The 19214-nt window shown below is 35.1% G+C and overlaps 1 protein-coding gene across 1 annotated transcript; it reads left to right on the plus strand.

Annotated features, from left to right (window-relative positions):
• Positions 1 to 532: 532 nt before the first annotated feature.
• LOC132722653 (uncharacterized) lies at positions 533 to 18999 on the plus strand. The gene is made up of 3 exons (XM_060707179.1): positions 533 to 1008; positions 17898 to 17968; positions 18928 to 18999. Exons 1-3 carry the CDS (start codon positions 699 to 701, stop codon positions 18997 to 18999), a joined length of 453 nt encoding a protein of 150 aa, XP_060563162.1. The 5' UTR covers positions 533 to 698.
• The last annotated feature ends 215 nt before the right edge of the window (positions 19000 to 19214 follow it).

Genomic DNA, 19214 nt, shown 5'->3' on the forward strand with positions numbered 1-19214 from the left:
ATAGTGTCTGTGCGCATGTTTGTCTGTGCATGCTTCCACAAAATTGTGTCAAGCTTGTTGAAAGCTGCACGCCTCCATATTGATACTAATTTTCATGAAAATTTGAAAATGTTTTTCAAAGTATAATATTGTGGAGTTACCAAAAACCTGCAATTTACACATTATCAATGGCACTTTCAGCCCATGTAAATTACCATAAAGAGGTCAAAATATGCAGAAATAGCCCTTACTGCGTTAGTAACGCAGACGCAGTTGAAATATAGTTATAAATACTGAAAAATCAGTCATTCAAATGGCACATAACATGGCACATAACATGTAAATTATTACCAGAATTTTGAATCTTTATGCTTTTTTTAAAGTCTTAGTACATTTTTCTCAGGTTTGATTTTATCGAAATATTTTTGCTCATCTGGAAGCGTGCAGCTTTAATGTATTTTGTTATAACTTGGAATAGCCAAATTTATTCAGCATAATTATCCTTTAATCACATTTAGAGGATATGTTAACATTCAAATCCAGTGTTAATATTCTGCATGTAGTTAATGAGGGATTTTAACTAAATGCTTAACTGCTACATCAGTTCTGCCTATTCATCATTATTGCTTTGAGTCAATAAAGTCAAAATGTAAAAAGAAATCTTTTTAATTCAGGTATATTCTGATGACGAAAATGAGTTTGATTTCTGTATCCATGGAATGAATCTAAGAGAATTTGGAGTTTACAAGAAATTTTGGGTCCCAGAAATAGGTGAACGTATAAAATGTTCCTTGAGTGCCAGTAAATCAGTTGAGACCATGAAAGATGGGACAACTGTTGGAAAAGTGGAGAAAGATGGGCACGAATTGTTTCTGAAATACATCAATGCAGGAGGTGATATTTGTGCTGTTGTTGTGGGTGAGCCAAAAGCAAACAAATCAAAAGGGGAAGAAATTCCTGTTGTTTATGAATTTTCTGCACAAGAGTGGACAAATCGCTTGAAAAATGTCAGGATTGAAATAAAAGATGGTATGATATTTAAAGATATATGCCTCAATTTTAATGATTGAAAGCTTAATGGCCTTCATAATTATTCATATGTCAATTTTAATATCTGATCATGTAGAACAAATCTAAGAACTAAATTTATTTTTAGTCCACCTGAGCACAAAGTGCTCAAAGGTGAGCTATTTGCATCTGCTATCACTGCATCTGTTGTCCATTGTTAATGGCCTCTAAGTTTTTCTTTAAACAACATCTTCTATACAAATTGGTCAATATTTTTAAAACTGATCAGGAATATATCTGGCATGAAACCCTCTAAAAACATTGTTCAAAGAATTCCATTTCATGCTACATTCTGGTTGCAGTGGCAACCGAAATAAAAGACTTCAAAAAGTCTTCCCTCAAAGTACAACAGCTAAAGCTTAGTTGACATGGAACATTTCCTAGTAGACCTTTACCAAGTTTGTTCTAATTATATTCATTGAGTCAAAATTGGCCCTTTCCCAAATGGTCATTGATTTTCCTTATAGGTACAGTGAATGTTGAGAAAACCGAACGCTGAGAAATTCAGAACTCTCTAAATACCGAACGATTAATTCAGTCCCAAATTTTTCCTTCGTTAAACTATTGCATTTAATATTGACTGGAATATGTAAAAACCGAAACGTTGACATTTTCTAGACCGTGTATCAGTGAACGTTGACATTTCTGTAAGTTGGTCAATTTTTAAATAGATACAAAAAATTACAGCATAAAACTAGTTCATTTTTCATTAAAACATTCTCTTATATATTTTAAGACCTGAAATTTTACTTAGAAATAACATGCGTATCGTTTATTAAGCTTTCATCAACACTTTTACACAATAGTGTGTACGTTGTCATCGACAATTTGCAAATATTGTTTGAATGTTCTCAAAAAGTACAAAACGTTAGACGAAACTAAATACATTTTCAGAAAGCATCGGAATTGCCGTGGTCTGTAGGCTATGTAGCATAATGTAAATCAGCTGGACATAAAAATAATCACTAAAGAACTTACCTCAGCCGAGCTATTTTGGCCGTGTACGTTGAGTTTTGTGGTCACGTGACCAAAGTTGCTTACCCACGGTGAAAATGCACATGGAATTTCGGGGGAGCATATAGTCGGCGCCTTGTCCGTCCGAGCAAACATTTTGGGTTTAGGGGCTATGTTACAGTAAAGAGAACAAAAGAGAACAATAGGTTCATACCATGATCAAAGGGTTTATGGGCTAGTAGCCCTTAAGATAACAAAGAAAATAACAAAGAAAATAGCCCCTAAACCCAAAATGTTGGAACGTCTGTCCGTCCGTTGTCTAGTCCGGAAGCATAACTTGAAAACCCTTGGAGATAATTTGTTTAAACTTAATACAGTGGTAGAGGGCATTGAGGGGTGTGCAGTGTCAAAGAACCATAAATATCTCCCCTTATAGAAAAATCTTGTCCATGACATAACTCTAAAACTATAAGAGATATCAACATGAAACTTTGTAGGTGAATAGATCTCAATGGGTAGATGTGCAGTGCATAAGAACAATAACTGTTTTTGTCATAATTTTGGAGTTATTGCCCTTTGTTAATTTTAACACTTTGAACTTTGTTCGGAACATAACTCTAAAACTATAAGAGATATCAAGATGAAACATTGTAGGTAGATAGATCTCATTGAGTAGAAGTGCAGTGCAAAGAACAATAACTCCTGCCTTATCTAATTTTGGAGTTATTGCACTTTGAACTTTTTCCAGGGACATAACTCTGAAACTACAAGAGGTGTACTTTCCTGTGTCCAAAACCTATTCGGGGAGCATCACCTGGCTCAAACCGGGCTCTTGTTTATTTTGGAATTTACGTACATATGATCATGAAAATGCAAATATACAGTATCTGTTGTTAGTCAATGCTCGGGACATTTAGAAAACCGGACCACTAAGAAAACCAGACTAAACCCTCGGTCCGTAAGCCGTCTGGTTTTCTCAACTTTCACTGTATATAGTAAAATATTTGGTGTGGCAGACCTCTGCAAAATAATAGCTCTTGAGTCAAAACAAGAAAACATTATCTAGTAGTCCTCTACTAAGTCTGTTCAAATTATAGCTCTTGAGTCAAAATTGGTCTTGTCCCGGGGAGGGGGATCATTGATATTCCTTAAATATGTATGCAGTAAAACTAAACTAAAAATCATCTTTTATTATACTATAGAAGCTTTCGCTTACATATTTGGCTTTCCATAGCAACCAGTGAGCAATATTGCAAACTTTGACTTTCCCATGCAACCATTGACTTCCAAGGCAACCATTGACTTTCCATAGCCAGTAGCAAACAGTGACTTCAAATAGCAAACAGTGACTTTTATAAAATTTATTTCCATAGCAACCATTGACTTTTCAAAGCAACCAATGACTCTCATAGCAACTGTTTGCTTTCCATAACACCACTGTCTTCCATAGCAGCCATTGATTTTTGTGTCACCTTGAAAAAGGCGACAAATAGGGGTTACTTTTGTCGGCGTTGTCGGGGTCGTTGTCGGCGTCCCCTTAAGCTTGTCCGGAGTATAAGTCAGTCATTATAAGTCGGATTGACTTCAAACTTAGTATGCATGCTTCTTATAATGACCCAAATGCAGTGCACAAAAACCGGTACTCTGGACTTCTTAATTTTTGAGTTATTGCCCTTTGTTAATTTTCATAGTTTATTTTTGTCCAGGCCATTTCTCCTAAAGTATAAAAGCTATGGACTTGAAACTTCATAGGATGATATATCTCATTAAGCAGAAGTGCAGTGCACAAGAACCGGTACTCTGCTTTTCTTTTTTTTTGAGTTATTGCCCATTTTTAATTTTCATACTTTATTTTTGTACAGGCCATTTATCCTAAGTATAAAAGCTATGGACATGAAACTTCATAGGATGATAGATCACATTAAGGAAATGTGCCGTGCACAAGAACCGGTACTCTGCATTTCTTATTTTTTGAGTTATTGCCCTTTGTTAATTTTCATACTTTATTTTGTCCTAAAGTATAAAAGCTATAGACTTGAAACTTCATAGGATGATAGATTTCATTAAGAAAAAGTGTAGTGTACAAGAACCGGTACTCTGCACTTTTTATATTTGAGTTATTATCCTTTATTAATTTTCATACCTTACTTTTGTCCAGGCCATTTTTCCTGAATTATAAAAGCTATATACATGAAACTTCATAGGATGATAGATCTTATTGATAAGAAGTGCAGTGCTTAGAAACTGCTGAGTTATTGCCTTTTTGTCCTGGTTCATAACTAACGGTAAAATTTCCAAAACAATTCGTTACTTCCATAGCAAACATTGACTTTTTGCATAGCAAACAGTGATTTCCATAGCAAACATTAACTTTCCATTTCATAACAGGCACTGACTTCAAAGGTAACTTAATTGATTTTGAATAGCAACCAATGACATTTTAGAAACTATTGTTTTCCCTTAGCAATAGCAAGCAACAAGTTTTACATGTGAACTATTTCAAATACAAATATTAACTTTCTGATATTAGTTTAGATTTAGATTCTATGTCTGCTTTTGTTTATACTTTAAAATAAGTCACAAATGTCAAAAATAGATTTTAAAACTTTTATAGGTGTAGCCTAATTCTCTTGACAGATGTCTTTTATATTTGGTCAGAAACATAGAATTGAGAAGTTTCTACCTACTTGGTTGAAATAGATTTTTACAATTCTGCCCATACAACCTTTATTGACAAATGCCTTTAATATTGGTAGGATGATAACTTGCATAGTATTCTTCCTAAGTTAGGGGTCAGTGGGTTAAGATCAATGGTGTCATCAATAGATTTCTACACATTTGCTTACACAGCCTTCATTTTTTGACTGATATTTGGCCGGGTTACACTGGTGCAAACCCGGATTATAGTATGGTGAATGTCGGGCGGTGGGCGTCGGGCAGGCGGGGAAAAACTTTTGTAACAGTTTTCTCAGCAACTACTTATCACAGCCTCTTGATATTTGACATACAGCATCAACACATGGTCCCATACCGTGGGATTTGATTTCAGGTCTGTCGCTCATCCACTTCCTGTTTATCGACTTAGATAAATTTTCAACATTAATGGTCAATGGTAGGAAATTTTCGTAACAGTTTTCTCAGCAACTACTTATCACAGCCTCTTGATATTTGGTATACAGCATCAACACATGGTCCCATACCATGGGATTTGATTTCAGGTCATCCTGTTTGCCAACTTAGTTAAATTTTTAACATTAATGGTCAATGGCTGGAAATTTTCGTAACAGTTTTCTCAGCAACTACTTATCACAGCCTCTTGATATTTGGTATACAGCATCAACACATGGTCCCATACCATGGGATTTGATTTCAGGTCATCCTGTTTGCCAACTTAGTTAAATTTTCAACATTAATGGTCAATGGCTGGAAATTTTCGTAACAGTTTTCTCAGCAACAACTCATCACAGCCTCTTGATATTTGGCATACAGCATTGACACGTGGTCCCATACCGTGGGATTCTATTTCAGGGCTGTCGCTCATCCACTTCCTGTTTATCTACTTAGTTAAATTTTCAGCATTAATGGTCAATGGTAGGAAATTTTCGTAACAGTTTTCTCAGCAACTACTTATCACAGCCTCTTGATATTTGGCATACAGCATCAACACATGGTCCCATACCTATTTCAGGGCTGTCGCTCATCCACTTCCTGTTTACCGACTTAATTAAATTTTTGACATTAAGGGTCAATGGTAAACATTTTTCGTAACATCACAGCCTCATGATATTTGGTATACAAATGCAACCTAGCCTTTTCCGTCTTTGACCCATTTTTTTCATATTTGGTAGGATGATAATTTGCATGGTCTTCTTCGTTTGGATAGAGTTAAGGGTATGTGAGCCAAGGTCAGGGGTACCAAAAATAGCATATACAGCCTTTATTTATAGACTGATATGATATGGAAGGAACATACCTTGGACGGTCCAGTGTTGGGAGTATTAATAAATTTTAACGCTTTTTCTTATACAGTCTTTGTATTTTATTTTTTTTTTATCAAATTGTCTCATATTTAGAAGGAACATACCTCAGGTGTTGCATTTATATCTAGATGATAAATTTTTATTGTTAAGTTGAATATTTTTAGCTCACCTGAGCTAGCTCAGGGTGAGCTTCTAGGATTGTTGAAGGTCCGTCCACACTTGTTTGTTAATATCTTGGAAATTGGTCTGAAAATTTGGTTTGATGATTTCTACATCAAGTTCGAATATGGGTCACCTTGGGGGTAAAAAACTAGGTCACACCGCCCAAATATGGAAAAACCTTGTTAACACTCTAGTGGTCACATTTTTGACTCAAGTGTCATCAAACTTGGTCAGGATGCTTGTATAGGTAATTGCTTGGATGAGATCGAACATGGGTCATCTAGAATGAAAAACTAGGTCACAGGAGCTAAAAATAGAAAAATTTTGTTAACACTAGTAGCTACTGTTTTGATAAAAATATCCTGGAAATTAGTTTGAAAGTTTGTTTTGATGATTTCTAGGTCAAGTTCGAATATGGGTCACCTGGGGTCAAAAACGAGATCACACTGCTCAAATATGGAAACTCCTCTCTAGTGGTCATATTTTTGACTTAATTATCATGAATCTTGGTCAGAATGCTTGTCTAGGCAATTACTCGAATGAGTTTGATGGCTCAGGTAAGCGATCTAGGGCCATCTTGGCCCTCTTGTTCAACTTCATCACATAGCAATGACATGCCAACTCATATTTTTCACAATAACAAAACATCTTGACTCCGTCAAGTTAAATAACTGTTAAATTTTTTTGGACAATATTTCTGTCCATAATTGAGTAAATGGGAAAACCTTTTTAGCTTCATGATTAGGTGAGGTATAGTGATTGGGCTATGCTCGGCGTCCTTCCTCATCCGTCCTCGTTAGTCATCAACATTTGGGTTGATAACACTCAGAATGTTTGTTACAATGAAATACAGTTAATGTATGAATATAGGTCACCTCAGGTCAAAAACTAGGTCACAGGCGCTAAAAATAGAAAATTTTTGTTTACACTCTAGAGGCTGCAGTTTTGATCCAAATATCCTGGAAATTTATAAAGAAGGTTTTTTTGATAATTTCTAGGTCAAGTTTGAATCTGGGTCATCTTCTGTCAAAAGCTAGGTCACAGGAGCTAAAAATAGAAAAATCTGCAGTTTAGACCAAAATTTTCTTGAAATTGGTCAGGAAAATTGTTTTAATGATTTCTAGATCAAGTTTGAAAATGGGTCTTCTCCGATCAGAAACTAGGTTACAGGTGCTAAAAATAGAAAAATCTTGTTAACACTCTAGTGGCTGCAGTTTTGATCCAAATATTCTGGATATTGGTCAGAAGATTTGTTTTGGTGATTCCTAGGCCGAGTTCGAATATGGAGATTAAAATAAAAAAAATCTTATTAACGCTTAAGTGGCTGCAGTTTTGATCAATATATCCTTGATATTGATCAGGAAGGTTGTTTTGATGTTTTCTAGGTTAAGTTCCAATATCGGTCGTCTCGGGTCAAAATCTAGGTTACAGGAGCTAAAAATAGAAAAATCTTGTTAACACTCTTGTGGCTGCAGTTTGGGTCCAAATATCCTGGAAATTCATCCGGAAGGTTGTTTTAATGATTCTAGGTCAAGTTTGAATATGGGTAATATCCTGTCAAAAACTAGGTCACTGGGGCTAAAAATAGAAAAATCTTGTGAACTCTCTAGTGGCTGCAGTTTTGATCCAAATATCCTGGAAATTGGTCTGAAAGTTTGTTTTGATGTCTGAAAGTTTGTTTTGATGATTTCTAGGTAAAGTTTGAATATGGTTTACCTGGGGTCAAAAACTAGGTCACTTCGCCCAAATATAGATAAACCTTGCTAACACTCTAATGATCACATTTTGGACTCAATTGTCAGAATGCTGGTCTACTTAATTGCTTGGAGGAGTTTGAATATGAGTCATCTCTGAAGAACAATTAGGTCACAGGAGCTAAAAGAAGAAAACTTTTGTTCACTTTTTAGTGGCTACTGTTGTTACCCAATTATCCTGGAAATTGGTCTGTCAGTTTGTTTTGATGATTTCTAGGTCAAGTTCGAATATGTGTCACCTTTGGTCAAAAACTAGGTCACAGTCTGCCCAAATATGTAAAAATGTTGTTAACACTCTAGAGGTTACATTTTTGACTCAATTGTCATCAAACTTGGTCAGGATGCTTGTCTAAGTAATTGTTCGGATGAGTTCAATGGGTCAAGTGAGCAATCTAGGACCATCTTGGCCTTCTTGTTTAAAAAATTGTTACTGACAACTGGGCCTGGGGTATTTGTGTTTCACAAACACGTTCTTGTTTCCCTATATTTTACAGCCGAATGTTAATGGAACTCCACTGAGGTTTATAAGGCTAAAACATTAAATTTCAATTTTCACATAGATCAACACGAACACTTAAAACAGAAATATAAATAAAATATAACTAAGAAATAAACAAGAAATACATTGAAAATTGTATGTTTGTGCTATTCTCAGTCCAATTTGAGTAAAAAGCATTTAAACGCTTTTCAATTTTGGGACATTTTTAGCGCGACTTTTTTTTTGGAAAAAAGAAGTAGAGGTATTGTTATAGTCGCGGCGGTGTTGCCATTGCCGTCCGCAAACTTGTAAACTTTTTTATTTCTTGTTGTATTGTCTTCATACTTGGCCACAACAACCCTTGGGACAAGACCTTTCAGTAGACCCCACTAACCTTGACCTTCATCCATAAATGACCTTGACCTTCAAGGTTAAAAGTCCAAATTTTGCTTGTTCATGCTGTTATTGGCTGTAACTTGGTTATTTTTGAATGGATTGTCTTCAAACTTGAACATAATAATCTTCAAAGATATCCCTTAAAAATAACCAGACAGACTCTGACCTTCACTTATAAATGACCTTGATTTTGAAGGTCAAATTATTGAAATTTTCATTTTTTTGGCTATTATTAGCTGTAACTGAGTCATTTTTGAATGGATTGTCTTCAAACTTGAACATAATAATGTTCAAGCATAACCCTTAAAAATAACCAGACAGACCTTGACCTTCACTCATTAATGACCTTGACTTTGAAGTTCAAATTATCGAAATTTTCATTGTTTTGGCTGTAACTGGCTGTAACTTTGCTATTATTGAAGGGATCAACTTCATATTATAACAGAACATTCTTAAGGACAAGACGTTGTGGTTTATCAAACACTTGGGCTCTATAATGACCTTGACCTTGAAGGTTAAATTACTGACTTTTCTCAGATTTGTGCATTAAATGACCATATGAGCCGTGTCACGACAAAACCAACAAAATGCGTTTGCGACCAGCATGGATCCAGACCAGCCTGCGCATCCGCGCAGTCTGACAGGATCCATGCTGTTCGCTTACAAACCCTATAACAAGTAGAGAAACTGATAGCAAACAGCATGGATCCTGATCAGACTGGGCGGATGCGCAGGCTGGTCTGGATCCATGCTGGTGGCAAACCCATTATGTTGGTTTTGTCGTGACACGGCTCATATATATTTATTGGTGTGTGTACATATATATAAATATATATATATCATCATCATCATCAACAACAAGTGACTCCACCACCATGTGACACCACCACGTGACACCACATGACTCCACCACGTGACTTCACCATGTGACTTCACCACCTGACTCCACCATGTGACTCCACCACATGACTTCACCATGTGACTTCACAATGTGACTTCACCACGTGACTCTACCATGTGACTCCGCCACGTGACTCCGCCACATGACTTCACCATGTGACTTCACCACGTGACTCTACCACGTGACTCCACCACGTGACTCCGCCACGTGACTCCGCCACGTGATTTCACCACGTGATTTTACCACGTGAGCTCACCACATGATTCTACCATGTGACTCCACCACGTGACTCTACTACGTGACTCCACCATATAACTCCACCACGTAACTTCACCGCGTGACTTCACCATGTGATTTCACCACGTGACTCTACCGAGTGACTACAACGTGACTCTACCACGTGACACTACCACATGACTCTACCACGTGACTCCACCACGTGACTCCACCATGTGACTTCACCATGTGACTCTACCACCACCTGACTCTAGCACCACGTGACTCTACCACCACATGACTCCACCATATGACTCCACCACGTGACTTCACCGCGTGACTTCACTGCATGACTTCACCATGTGATTTCACCACGTGACTCTACCAAGTGACTACAACGTGACTCAATCACGTGACTCCACCACGTGACTCCATCACGTGACTTTACCACATGACTTCACCACGTGACTCCACAACTTGACTCCACCATGTGACTTCACCACATTATTTCACCACGTGACTCTACCACGTGACTCTACCATGTGATTCTACCACGTGACTCTACTAGTGACTCCACCACGTGACTCCACCACGTGACTTCACCACGTGACTGCACCGTGTGACTCCACCTCGTGACTTCACCACCTGACTCCACCACGTGACTCCACCACGTGACTCTACCACGGGACTCCACCATGTGACTTCGCCATGTGACTCTACCACCACCTAACTTTAGCACCACGTGACTCTACCACCATGTAACTTCACCACATGACTCCACCATGTGACTCCACCATGTGACACCACCACGTGACTTCACCGCTTGACTCTACCACGTGACTCCAACACGTGACTTCACCACGTGACTCCACCATGTGACACCACCACGTGACTTCACCGCTTGACTCTACCACGTGACTCCACCACGTGACTTCACCACGTGACTCTACTCTAATTATATAGACAAAGCTAATGTGACAAGACAGACTGATTAATTTTATAAAAAGGAAACGTTAAAGGTTTTGTTCAAACATTTCTTTGTTTGCTTTTAGAGAAAGTAAAAAGTCGAGCGTTGCCCCCGCCCGGCGGTGGCTCTTGTTCACTAATATAATAATTATTATAATAATTATTCTGGAAAAACGGAGCGAGCTAATGGTCTTAAATTTTGCACATGAGTTATTAGTATAGATCTTCATCAAATGGAGTAATAATCTCCAAATAGTTGTTTCCAGTCCCGTCATGTCATAAAACCTCAGTGAGGTCCCTTTAAGGCTATTTCCCCTACTCCAAAAAATGCTAAATTTTCCGCTAAAATGCATTGGGAGGAAATTGAAACTACTTAACAGAAATGTTAAACATGATGAGACATAATATTATGTGCAGGTTTGACAAAATTGATATAAATCATACCCTTTGGGGTGATATTGGCACAACCCAGGGGGTCACATATTTTACACAGACTTCTAGAGGAAAACTTATTTGAGACTTATCATGTTAAACTATGATAAAGCTTAGATATTTGGTTGAGCAATTCCTTATGGGCCTCAATAAAAGTGATATTAATTTAAATCTTGCAACTTTGGCCAATATCCCGTCCCTAGATTTGCCACTTAAATGCCACCCTTTTCAATGGTGGAGTATTTAGACAATTTTCCACCAATAATGCCACCAAAACGCCACCCAAATCATGAAAATGGTGAATAATTTGAGCAGGACTGATGCTATATAATTTTCAAGTTAATTCCACCTTTTTTTACACTTAATGCCACCAATGAGTGGAAAGTTGGTGGAGTATTTAGACAAACTTTCACCATTATGCCACGATTGAGTGGCAAACTCATTTTCCACAAAATGCCACTTATTTCTACCTTTTGCCACCATTAGGGTGGAAAGTTGGTGGAGTATTTAGACACTTTTCCACCATTTTTCCACCACAAAGTGGCAAATTCAGTTTCCACCAAATGCCACCTATTTTCACCCTTTCAGAAATTTTCCACCTTGTGGGTAGCGATAGCTGGAAAATGCTTAAAGTCACCCTGAACCCGTAAAGAGAAACAAACAAATTTTAAAAATAATCATTTTTAATGTCTCCATATGAAATAATTGTCTCAAAAAATAGCAACACATTAGTCCATTTATTATCTTCAGTTTATCTTTCTATTCCTGGACAGTTTGCGGAGGTGCTGAATCACCCTATGGATTTCAGTCCTTTGGGTTGTCAGCCACTTTTCCAGCGCACAATCTAAAACAAAAAATATTACGAATAATTAATACAATAATTAAAAACATTAGCTTACATTTTTACATGACTATTGGATATTTCTATATTTAAGTTGAGTGCATAGATATGATTCAAACACTTTAACAAAACAGCATTGCAAACGTGGAAGAATCAGATTTTTCTTATTTTCTCCAAGGCAGAAAATATACGCAGAATCAAAAATGATATTTTCATTCAGTTCATTAGTTACCTTTCAAGAACTTAAGTTTTGCCTTGTCTGCACAAGCAGGTCTGGCCTCAGACTCTCTGTCCCATTTCTCATACCAAACAATGAGCAGCCTTTAATCTCCTCTATATTGAATAGCATTCTGAAAGCCTTGTTGTACCATTCTCTTTTGACGCATAGTGCCTCAGTTCTGCCATCACTTGGACCTAAAATATAATTATCAATATCCAATAAGTTAAGCACGGTATATGTATACAACTCCAAAATTTTAAAATAAAAAAGAAACAAGTAAAATGGTTTCCTGCGGGGAACGTTTTTAATGATATAAATATATTTCGTTTAACTATTTTCAATGGGGGGGGGGGGGGGGCGAGGATAAATAAACGTTTGTATCAGGAATATAGTTGACAGTAATCGATTAATATAGAAGAAGGTCTTTGAAAACTGGTGACCGTTGATGACCGGAGAAGGTCGAACATAAAACAATTATTTCTTTTTTAAGAAAATAATTAAATAGGCCTACCATTTTATGAATAATTCCGAGCAAAAAAAAATAATAAAGTAAACACACAAGTATTTATCATGGCAGATGCGGCACTACGGATATTTTAATTTTGTAGATTTTCAGTATAAACAATTTATTGTTTGTAACATTTTGAGATACATATTAAAGAAACATTGATAATTTTCAAACACATCATTCAAGTTTTTCCACCTTAAAACGGTAACATAATTATAGAAAATTAAAAATATCACGTATTTGTTTTTTGTTCTTAATTAGGTGTCTTATTCCCTAGAGGATTATCCGTAACGTACCGGCAAACGGTATTTATCCAGGTTTCCGAAAAGGTCAATTAACCAATCATGTACGGTTTACAGATCACATGCTCCTCCATGTACCGAAAACAGGTCACGTGCTCCTCCATGCCTCAAAAGTTAAACGCGTACCAATACCCTGCGGTCTCCAGACCGCAGGGAATAAAGAAATACAACACAACATCAGTGCAGGTTAAGTTATTTAATAATCTTCCAGTTTCAGTTCTTAACGAACCTTCATCAGGATAAATATTTGACAAAATTTTCAAACTTAGGTGTACAAAAACTCTAAAATTTGTAAAACGAAATAATCCGCGCAGTCTGATCAGGATCCATGCTGTTCGCTATCAGTTTCTCTACTTGTAATAGGGTTTGTAAGGAAGGGAACAGCATGAATCCTGATCAGACTGCGTGGATGCGCAGGCTGGTCTGGATCTATGCTGGTCGCAATGCCACTAAGTTGGTTTTGTTATGACAAGGCTCAAATGTAAATGCAAATTAAAATGTCATAAAGAGTTTGAATAAAAGTAAGTTTGTAAATAGTGCCTAATAGCTATATTTATTAAGAACTGAAAAGTGTCTAATTGTGTACTGTGACACTTTTTTCCTATCAATTCTAAAATCTTTGAATTAACTGAGAAACAAAACAAGATAGATACCTTAATTGTAAATCACTGAAGAACAAGCACGTTGCTCCAGGTTACTCCTCATTGCTTTGTGTCTGGAAAAAAAAAATCTTATTTAATCCTGTTTCTGTTATTAACTGTCATTCTCCTAACAGCTTGTTACTCTAGACTGTCTAGTTATGGTTATATATCTTCTGCACCATGAAAGCTGAATTACAACAATGAAGGAATGAAACTTACTAATAAAACAGTTACTGTTGATCTGCTTCACATGTGACACACAAGAAAAATGTTTATAGCATGAAAGTTGTAGTAATAGGTACCTGGTTATCTATAGTTTGATTGATGTAATATTGTACATAATGATATTGTACTTACTGATTAATTTCTATAATTATTTTCTCAAACTTAAAATTTCTAACATACTGTATTTAAGAAATGATGAAGCTCTTCCTACATTCTTTATATTCCTACATTCTTTATATGTACATGCAGCTTTCCTTTTTAGTCAAGTTACAAACAAAACAAATTTAAAACATAATTTTATACAATACCACTTCATATTTTACTGTTAAAAAACTTTATAGTTTCTGCATAAATAATAATAATTATTGTATGTAAAAGTTGCTTACCTGAAACTTTGACCTGGAATGATTCTGCTGTTTATCTTCTTGTCTAATGTTATAATCTACACATTCACATTCAGTTAGAACTTCTCATTTCTATTTGCACACTAATAAGACTTTTAATGTATTCTTTGAGAAATCAAAAATATGCACCCTTACATTTTAAACAAAATAATATCTCCAGAATTGCTATAATACCAATCATTTCCTTTGTGTTTGCAAGCTTTAACTAACATCAATTCCTTTGAATTCAAACTTTACAACCGTACAACTGGAAAGTTCCATTATAATTTTAAACTGTGAGGGATTATTCAAAAACCATAGCACCCATCATTTTATTTTTTACATTCATTTAAATGTATAAATTATGTCTAATACCTAAATAGATTAAGTAGAAATAAGTTTTTGAAAGATAATTTAGCGTGCTATTTTAACACAGATTCTACATATAAATGTATAATGTTGCCTCTCCCAAAATAATCAAATGGAACAGTCTGGTCAGCTTGAGTAAACTATTAACCCCTATGCAGAGATTACTAGATAAGAGGGCAGTAGTTTTATCAGATCTGTGTTGTATGCCTTTTTGTTAAATCTTAGAGGATGCAGTATTTACTAGCTAGTATTTACTTATCCTGATTATAAGAAATTATCAGACATTATTAGCTATTTACTTTTCACATAATTATTTTTACAACAGATTTAAAGCCTCTGAAAGGCATACTATATTGTGTATGACACAGACTTGGTAGAGTGAGGTATAATATTTAGCAAGCACAGTGCTTCATTATCTTGAAGGCTGATCTATTTTCTATGTATATTTATTAAATTACATTTAAATATTATTGTTAACAAGTTTGATTCATGTTTGTTTCTTTCTCCTGCAAAGTTATGGAGTTATTGCCCTTTGTAAGTTTCATCTGCAAAGTATAGTACAAAAAATGTTAGATACAATAATTTTAAACTCTACATATAACTAAATCTCATTGATGAGAAGCACAAGGCCTAGGAACCATAACTCTTTATTGCATGGTTTGGGGTTTATTGCCATTTTGTACTTCTCCATGCTTAATTTTTGTCTTGATCATTAAGCTTAAAAAGTATTGGAGATATTAATTTGAAACTTCACAGATATAGATCTTTTTGAGAATTGTGCTGTGTTTAAGAACCATTACTTTTTTGCATACTTTTGGAGTTATTGCCCTTTGCATTTTTCACTTTAATTATTGTAAGCATTACATGAAAAGTGTTAGTACTCACCAGATATCAGTTTAAAGTAATATTAAAGAGACAAATCTCAATTAGAAGAAAAGACCAAGTCAAACTTTATTCAAGATTGACCAGAAGCAACAAAGTTTATGCAGAAAAATGCATTTTCTGGGCCTTTGAAGAACATTACTATTTAATGTACAGATTGCATCTAAAAAAACTAAGCTGTAATTTTATTTTACAAGCATTGAATGGAACATAGGCATTTTTGATTTTAAGTCAAATTTTAAATCCCTAAAGAAAAGTACTGAAAAAAGAAAGAAAAAAAAAGTAACCCCATACTTTTCTAATTTTTCTTGCTCTTAATTAATTATGTGTGTTTTACGCCTGGAAAAGTGATTTTATGTCCAATTTCAGTGTCTTTCCTGCTACTTTCAGCTGGAATCATCATACTGTTATGGGCAGTGACTTTGTATCAGAATTGTGTTCATGGCATTCTAGTATTCTCAGCATATAAAAGATTTTTAAGAAATACTAGTGTCTGATAAATTTTCTAACTGTTCAATTTTAATTAATTCTATTTTTGATAAAAAGCTCACTTGATGCTTTGATAGAGTAAAAACTAGAAACAGATTTATTTTAGTTTGGAGCTTTAACTTAAATAATTCTTATAAACCCTGCAATGCGCAATAATTTCTAAGTTTTTTCCTACAATTTTCATGCCACCCAGAAAATAGTTAAGAGTTTCCCTTTTCGACTAAAAGTTATTCAGAAAATTTTCTTAGTTTTTTTTCCACTAATTTGCCACCCAGAAAATAGTTAGAGTTTCACTTTTCCACTAAATGCCACTCATTTTCCACCTTCAAAATAAACTAAGTTTCATTTTTCACCAATTTCCACCTTTTTGCAACCATGAAAAAAGTCTATGTTCAAATTTCCACTCAATGACACAAAAATGCCACCAAAGGAACATGGCATTTGGTTGTAATTTTGCCACTACAGTGGAAAAAGAGTGGAATTTTGTCATTTTCCAGTTAATTTCACCTTTTTTACACTTAATGCCACCCTTTTCAGTGAAAATAGCTGGCAAGTAGTGGCAAATCTAGGGACGGGATATGGCCTGCCCTGGGAGTCGCTTGATTTATATAGACTTATATTGAAAAAAGAATTTAAGTTTTATGATCAAAAATGATCAGTACATTTGTACCAAGTCTAGTTGTTCATATCTTCGGTAATGTCCATTTATATTGACTTATATAGAAAAAAAGAATTAAAGTTTTATGATCAGGAATGCTCAGTACATCTGTACCAAGTTTAGTTGTGCATATCTTCAATATTTTTCAGTTCAATTAGTTTGTGGGGACTACTTCTGTTTTACAACAATGTACTAACACACAATTTGATATAAAATGTAACAGGATTGATTCAAACCTCGAGTATTTTTGCATATTTAATTGGTTTGTCTGTTGAATGACTTATGAACTGTCAAATTACTCTTCAGTACAATTGCTTAACCCATTACTTTATAAGCATTTTGTAAAGAATGGCTGTTTTCATTGAAAAGTCTTCCGTTACAAGTTCAAATTGCTATAAAACTATAAAAACTGCTTCAATACTAATCAAACTTGGCATAAATGTTGACTGGACCATTGCCTTTGTAACAACATGCTGAGGCTTAAATTTCCTGTTACCATGGCAACGAGGGGACATCTCAAAATTGCAAGAAATCACTTTTGTTGCGTTATTTCCATCTAAATTGATTTCAAAGTGCTGCAACTTCTCAATGGATTGAGATAGAGTCAAATGCTTTCAGCGTTGGTTACACGTTATGATCGATCTGGGATCATTTTAGCGTCTCACAAGTACAAAATTTTCCTGGAGATGAGGTGGACTGCCGCCCCCTTCAAACTCCCAAATCAGAAGGGGGCACATCCCCCTCCTGACAACCCTCTGATGTATCTTTTGGTTGAGGGGCAGGGGAGGGGGGAGTTGAAAAAGTCATTTTTTTAACAACATTTCTCAAACGAAAACATGTGTTTCCAGGGGCCAAAACAGGACATTTTTTTCACTATTTTAGGCCTTATAGAGGGAAGGGTTCGAAAGTGTGTTGTTTCGGGTATATATGAGGTAAAGGGTTAATTGGCTATCATCAGGTGACATATGTCATCACTTATCAGTCTGGTATATGTTCAAACATTATACTTGTTTAATCAAGCACAGCCCACATTTATTAATATACTTGCTATCAAGCACAGCCCACATTTATTCATACATATTGTATCTTTTAGTGATCACAAAAAGAAGTAAGAAGAAAAAGTCACTAAAGTTCATATGCGGTACTTATAATCCAGACAGCATGGTAATTTTATAATCTTTTATATGATTTAATTGATTTAATAGTTTGTCTGTAGTTTGACAGGTTTGTACAAATTAAATAGTGCTATGACAGGTTTTGTACAAATTAAATAGTGCTTAAATCATAATGACTCCTTTCTAAAAAAATGTTTTAAAAAGGGGAAAAATATATTAAATTTGGTTCTTGAAAAGTGCTTAATGTGTCTGAAAACGTGTTAGGAAATTAAAGGGATGAAAAGGTGTATGGTGTAGAGTTGTAAACAAATGAGCATATTTGGTACCAAAGTTGGTAAAAATATTTGCTCAAGGTAACTCTTTTAGCTGTAAAGTATGTATTATTAAAAGCAAATCAAATTTTCTATTCCCTTTAAGAAATTAAGATTGCTCTCTTTGAACAAATAAAAATTATCTATGTATGTATGTAGTCTATGCTAAATGAGGGTCCATCGGCCTGTTAAGGCACAAAATGCAGCTTTTGCTGTCAATTACGGACCCCTGGACATGTCACAAGTCATGCCTTTAATGGGATAATTTTGAAGAACAGAGTTGCATCCTATTTACAATTCTGTAATTCCTGGATGGATTTTTAACTAACTATGCATTATATGTGTTGGAAATGATGATGATAATGTATAAGTGAATATCTATGCGTCACAAAAATTCTGTGAATGTCAAAAGGTGGACTTTTTGCGTACGGAAATATTTGCGAAAATATGATTTCTTGAATTTAATACTGTGTTCGTGATATCATTAATTAGGCAGATACCTGTTAAGCATATACTGTTATTCTTCTGTTTAGTTGTTAATTTCCTTTATTATTTATATATTTGTTTGATATATACATCCTTTTGTTGGTTTGATAAAGGACCTGATCAAACATTTCTTTGTCATATTTCGAAACATTCTTTTGCTCAATAAATAACATAATATTATTGTGTTATTAACACATATATATTGTTTCAGTATATTATTTGTGATTTCTTAAGACAAGACTTAAACAAACAAGCAATGGGAAAAATAAATCTCAGAATCTGAACAGTCAGACTTATTCATGTTAGATGCTGCATGAAAACGTAAATTTCAAATGAAGAAAGTTTGATAAAAAGAAGTAATTTTTGCGCGATCAGATATTTGCGAATAATTTCAATTCACAAAAATTGCAAATATTTCCATGACGCAAAATTAAACAAATACTGTATGGTTTTTGTTGTTTTTTTTTTGTTTTTATGCCCCCGGGCATATAGTAATTG

Source organism: Ruditapes philippinarum, unplaced genomic scaffold (assembly GCF_026571515.1).
Source record: "Ruditapes philippinarum isolate M1 unplaced genomic scaffold, ASM2657151v2 ctg3428_1_1_1_1, whole genome shotgun sequence".
NCBI classification, from domain to species: domain Eukaryota; kingdom Metazoa; phylum Mollusca; class Bivalvia; order Venerida; family Veneridae; genus Ruditapes; species Ruditapes philippinarum.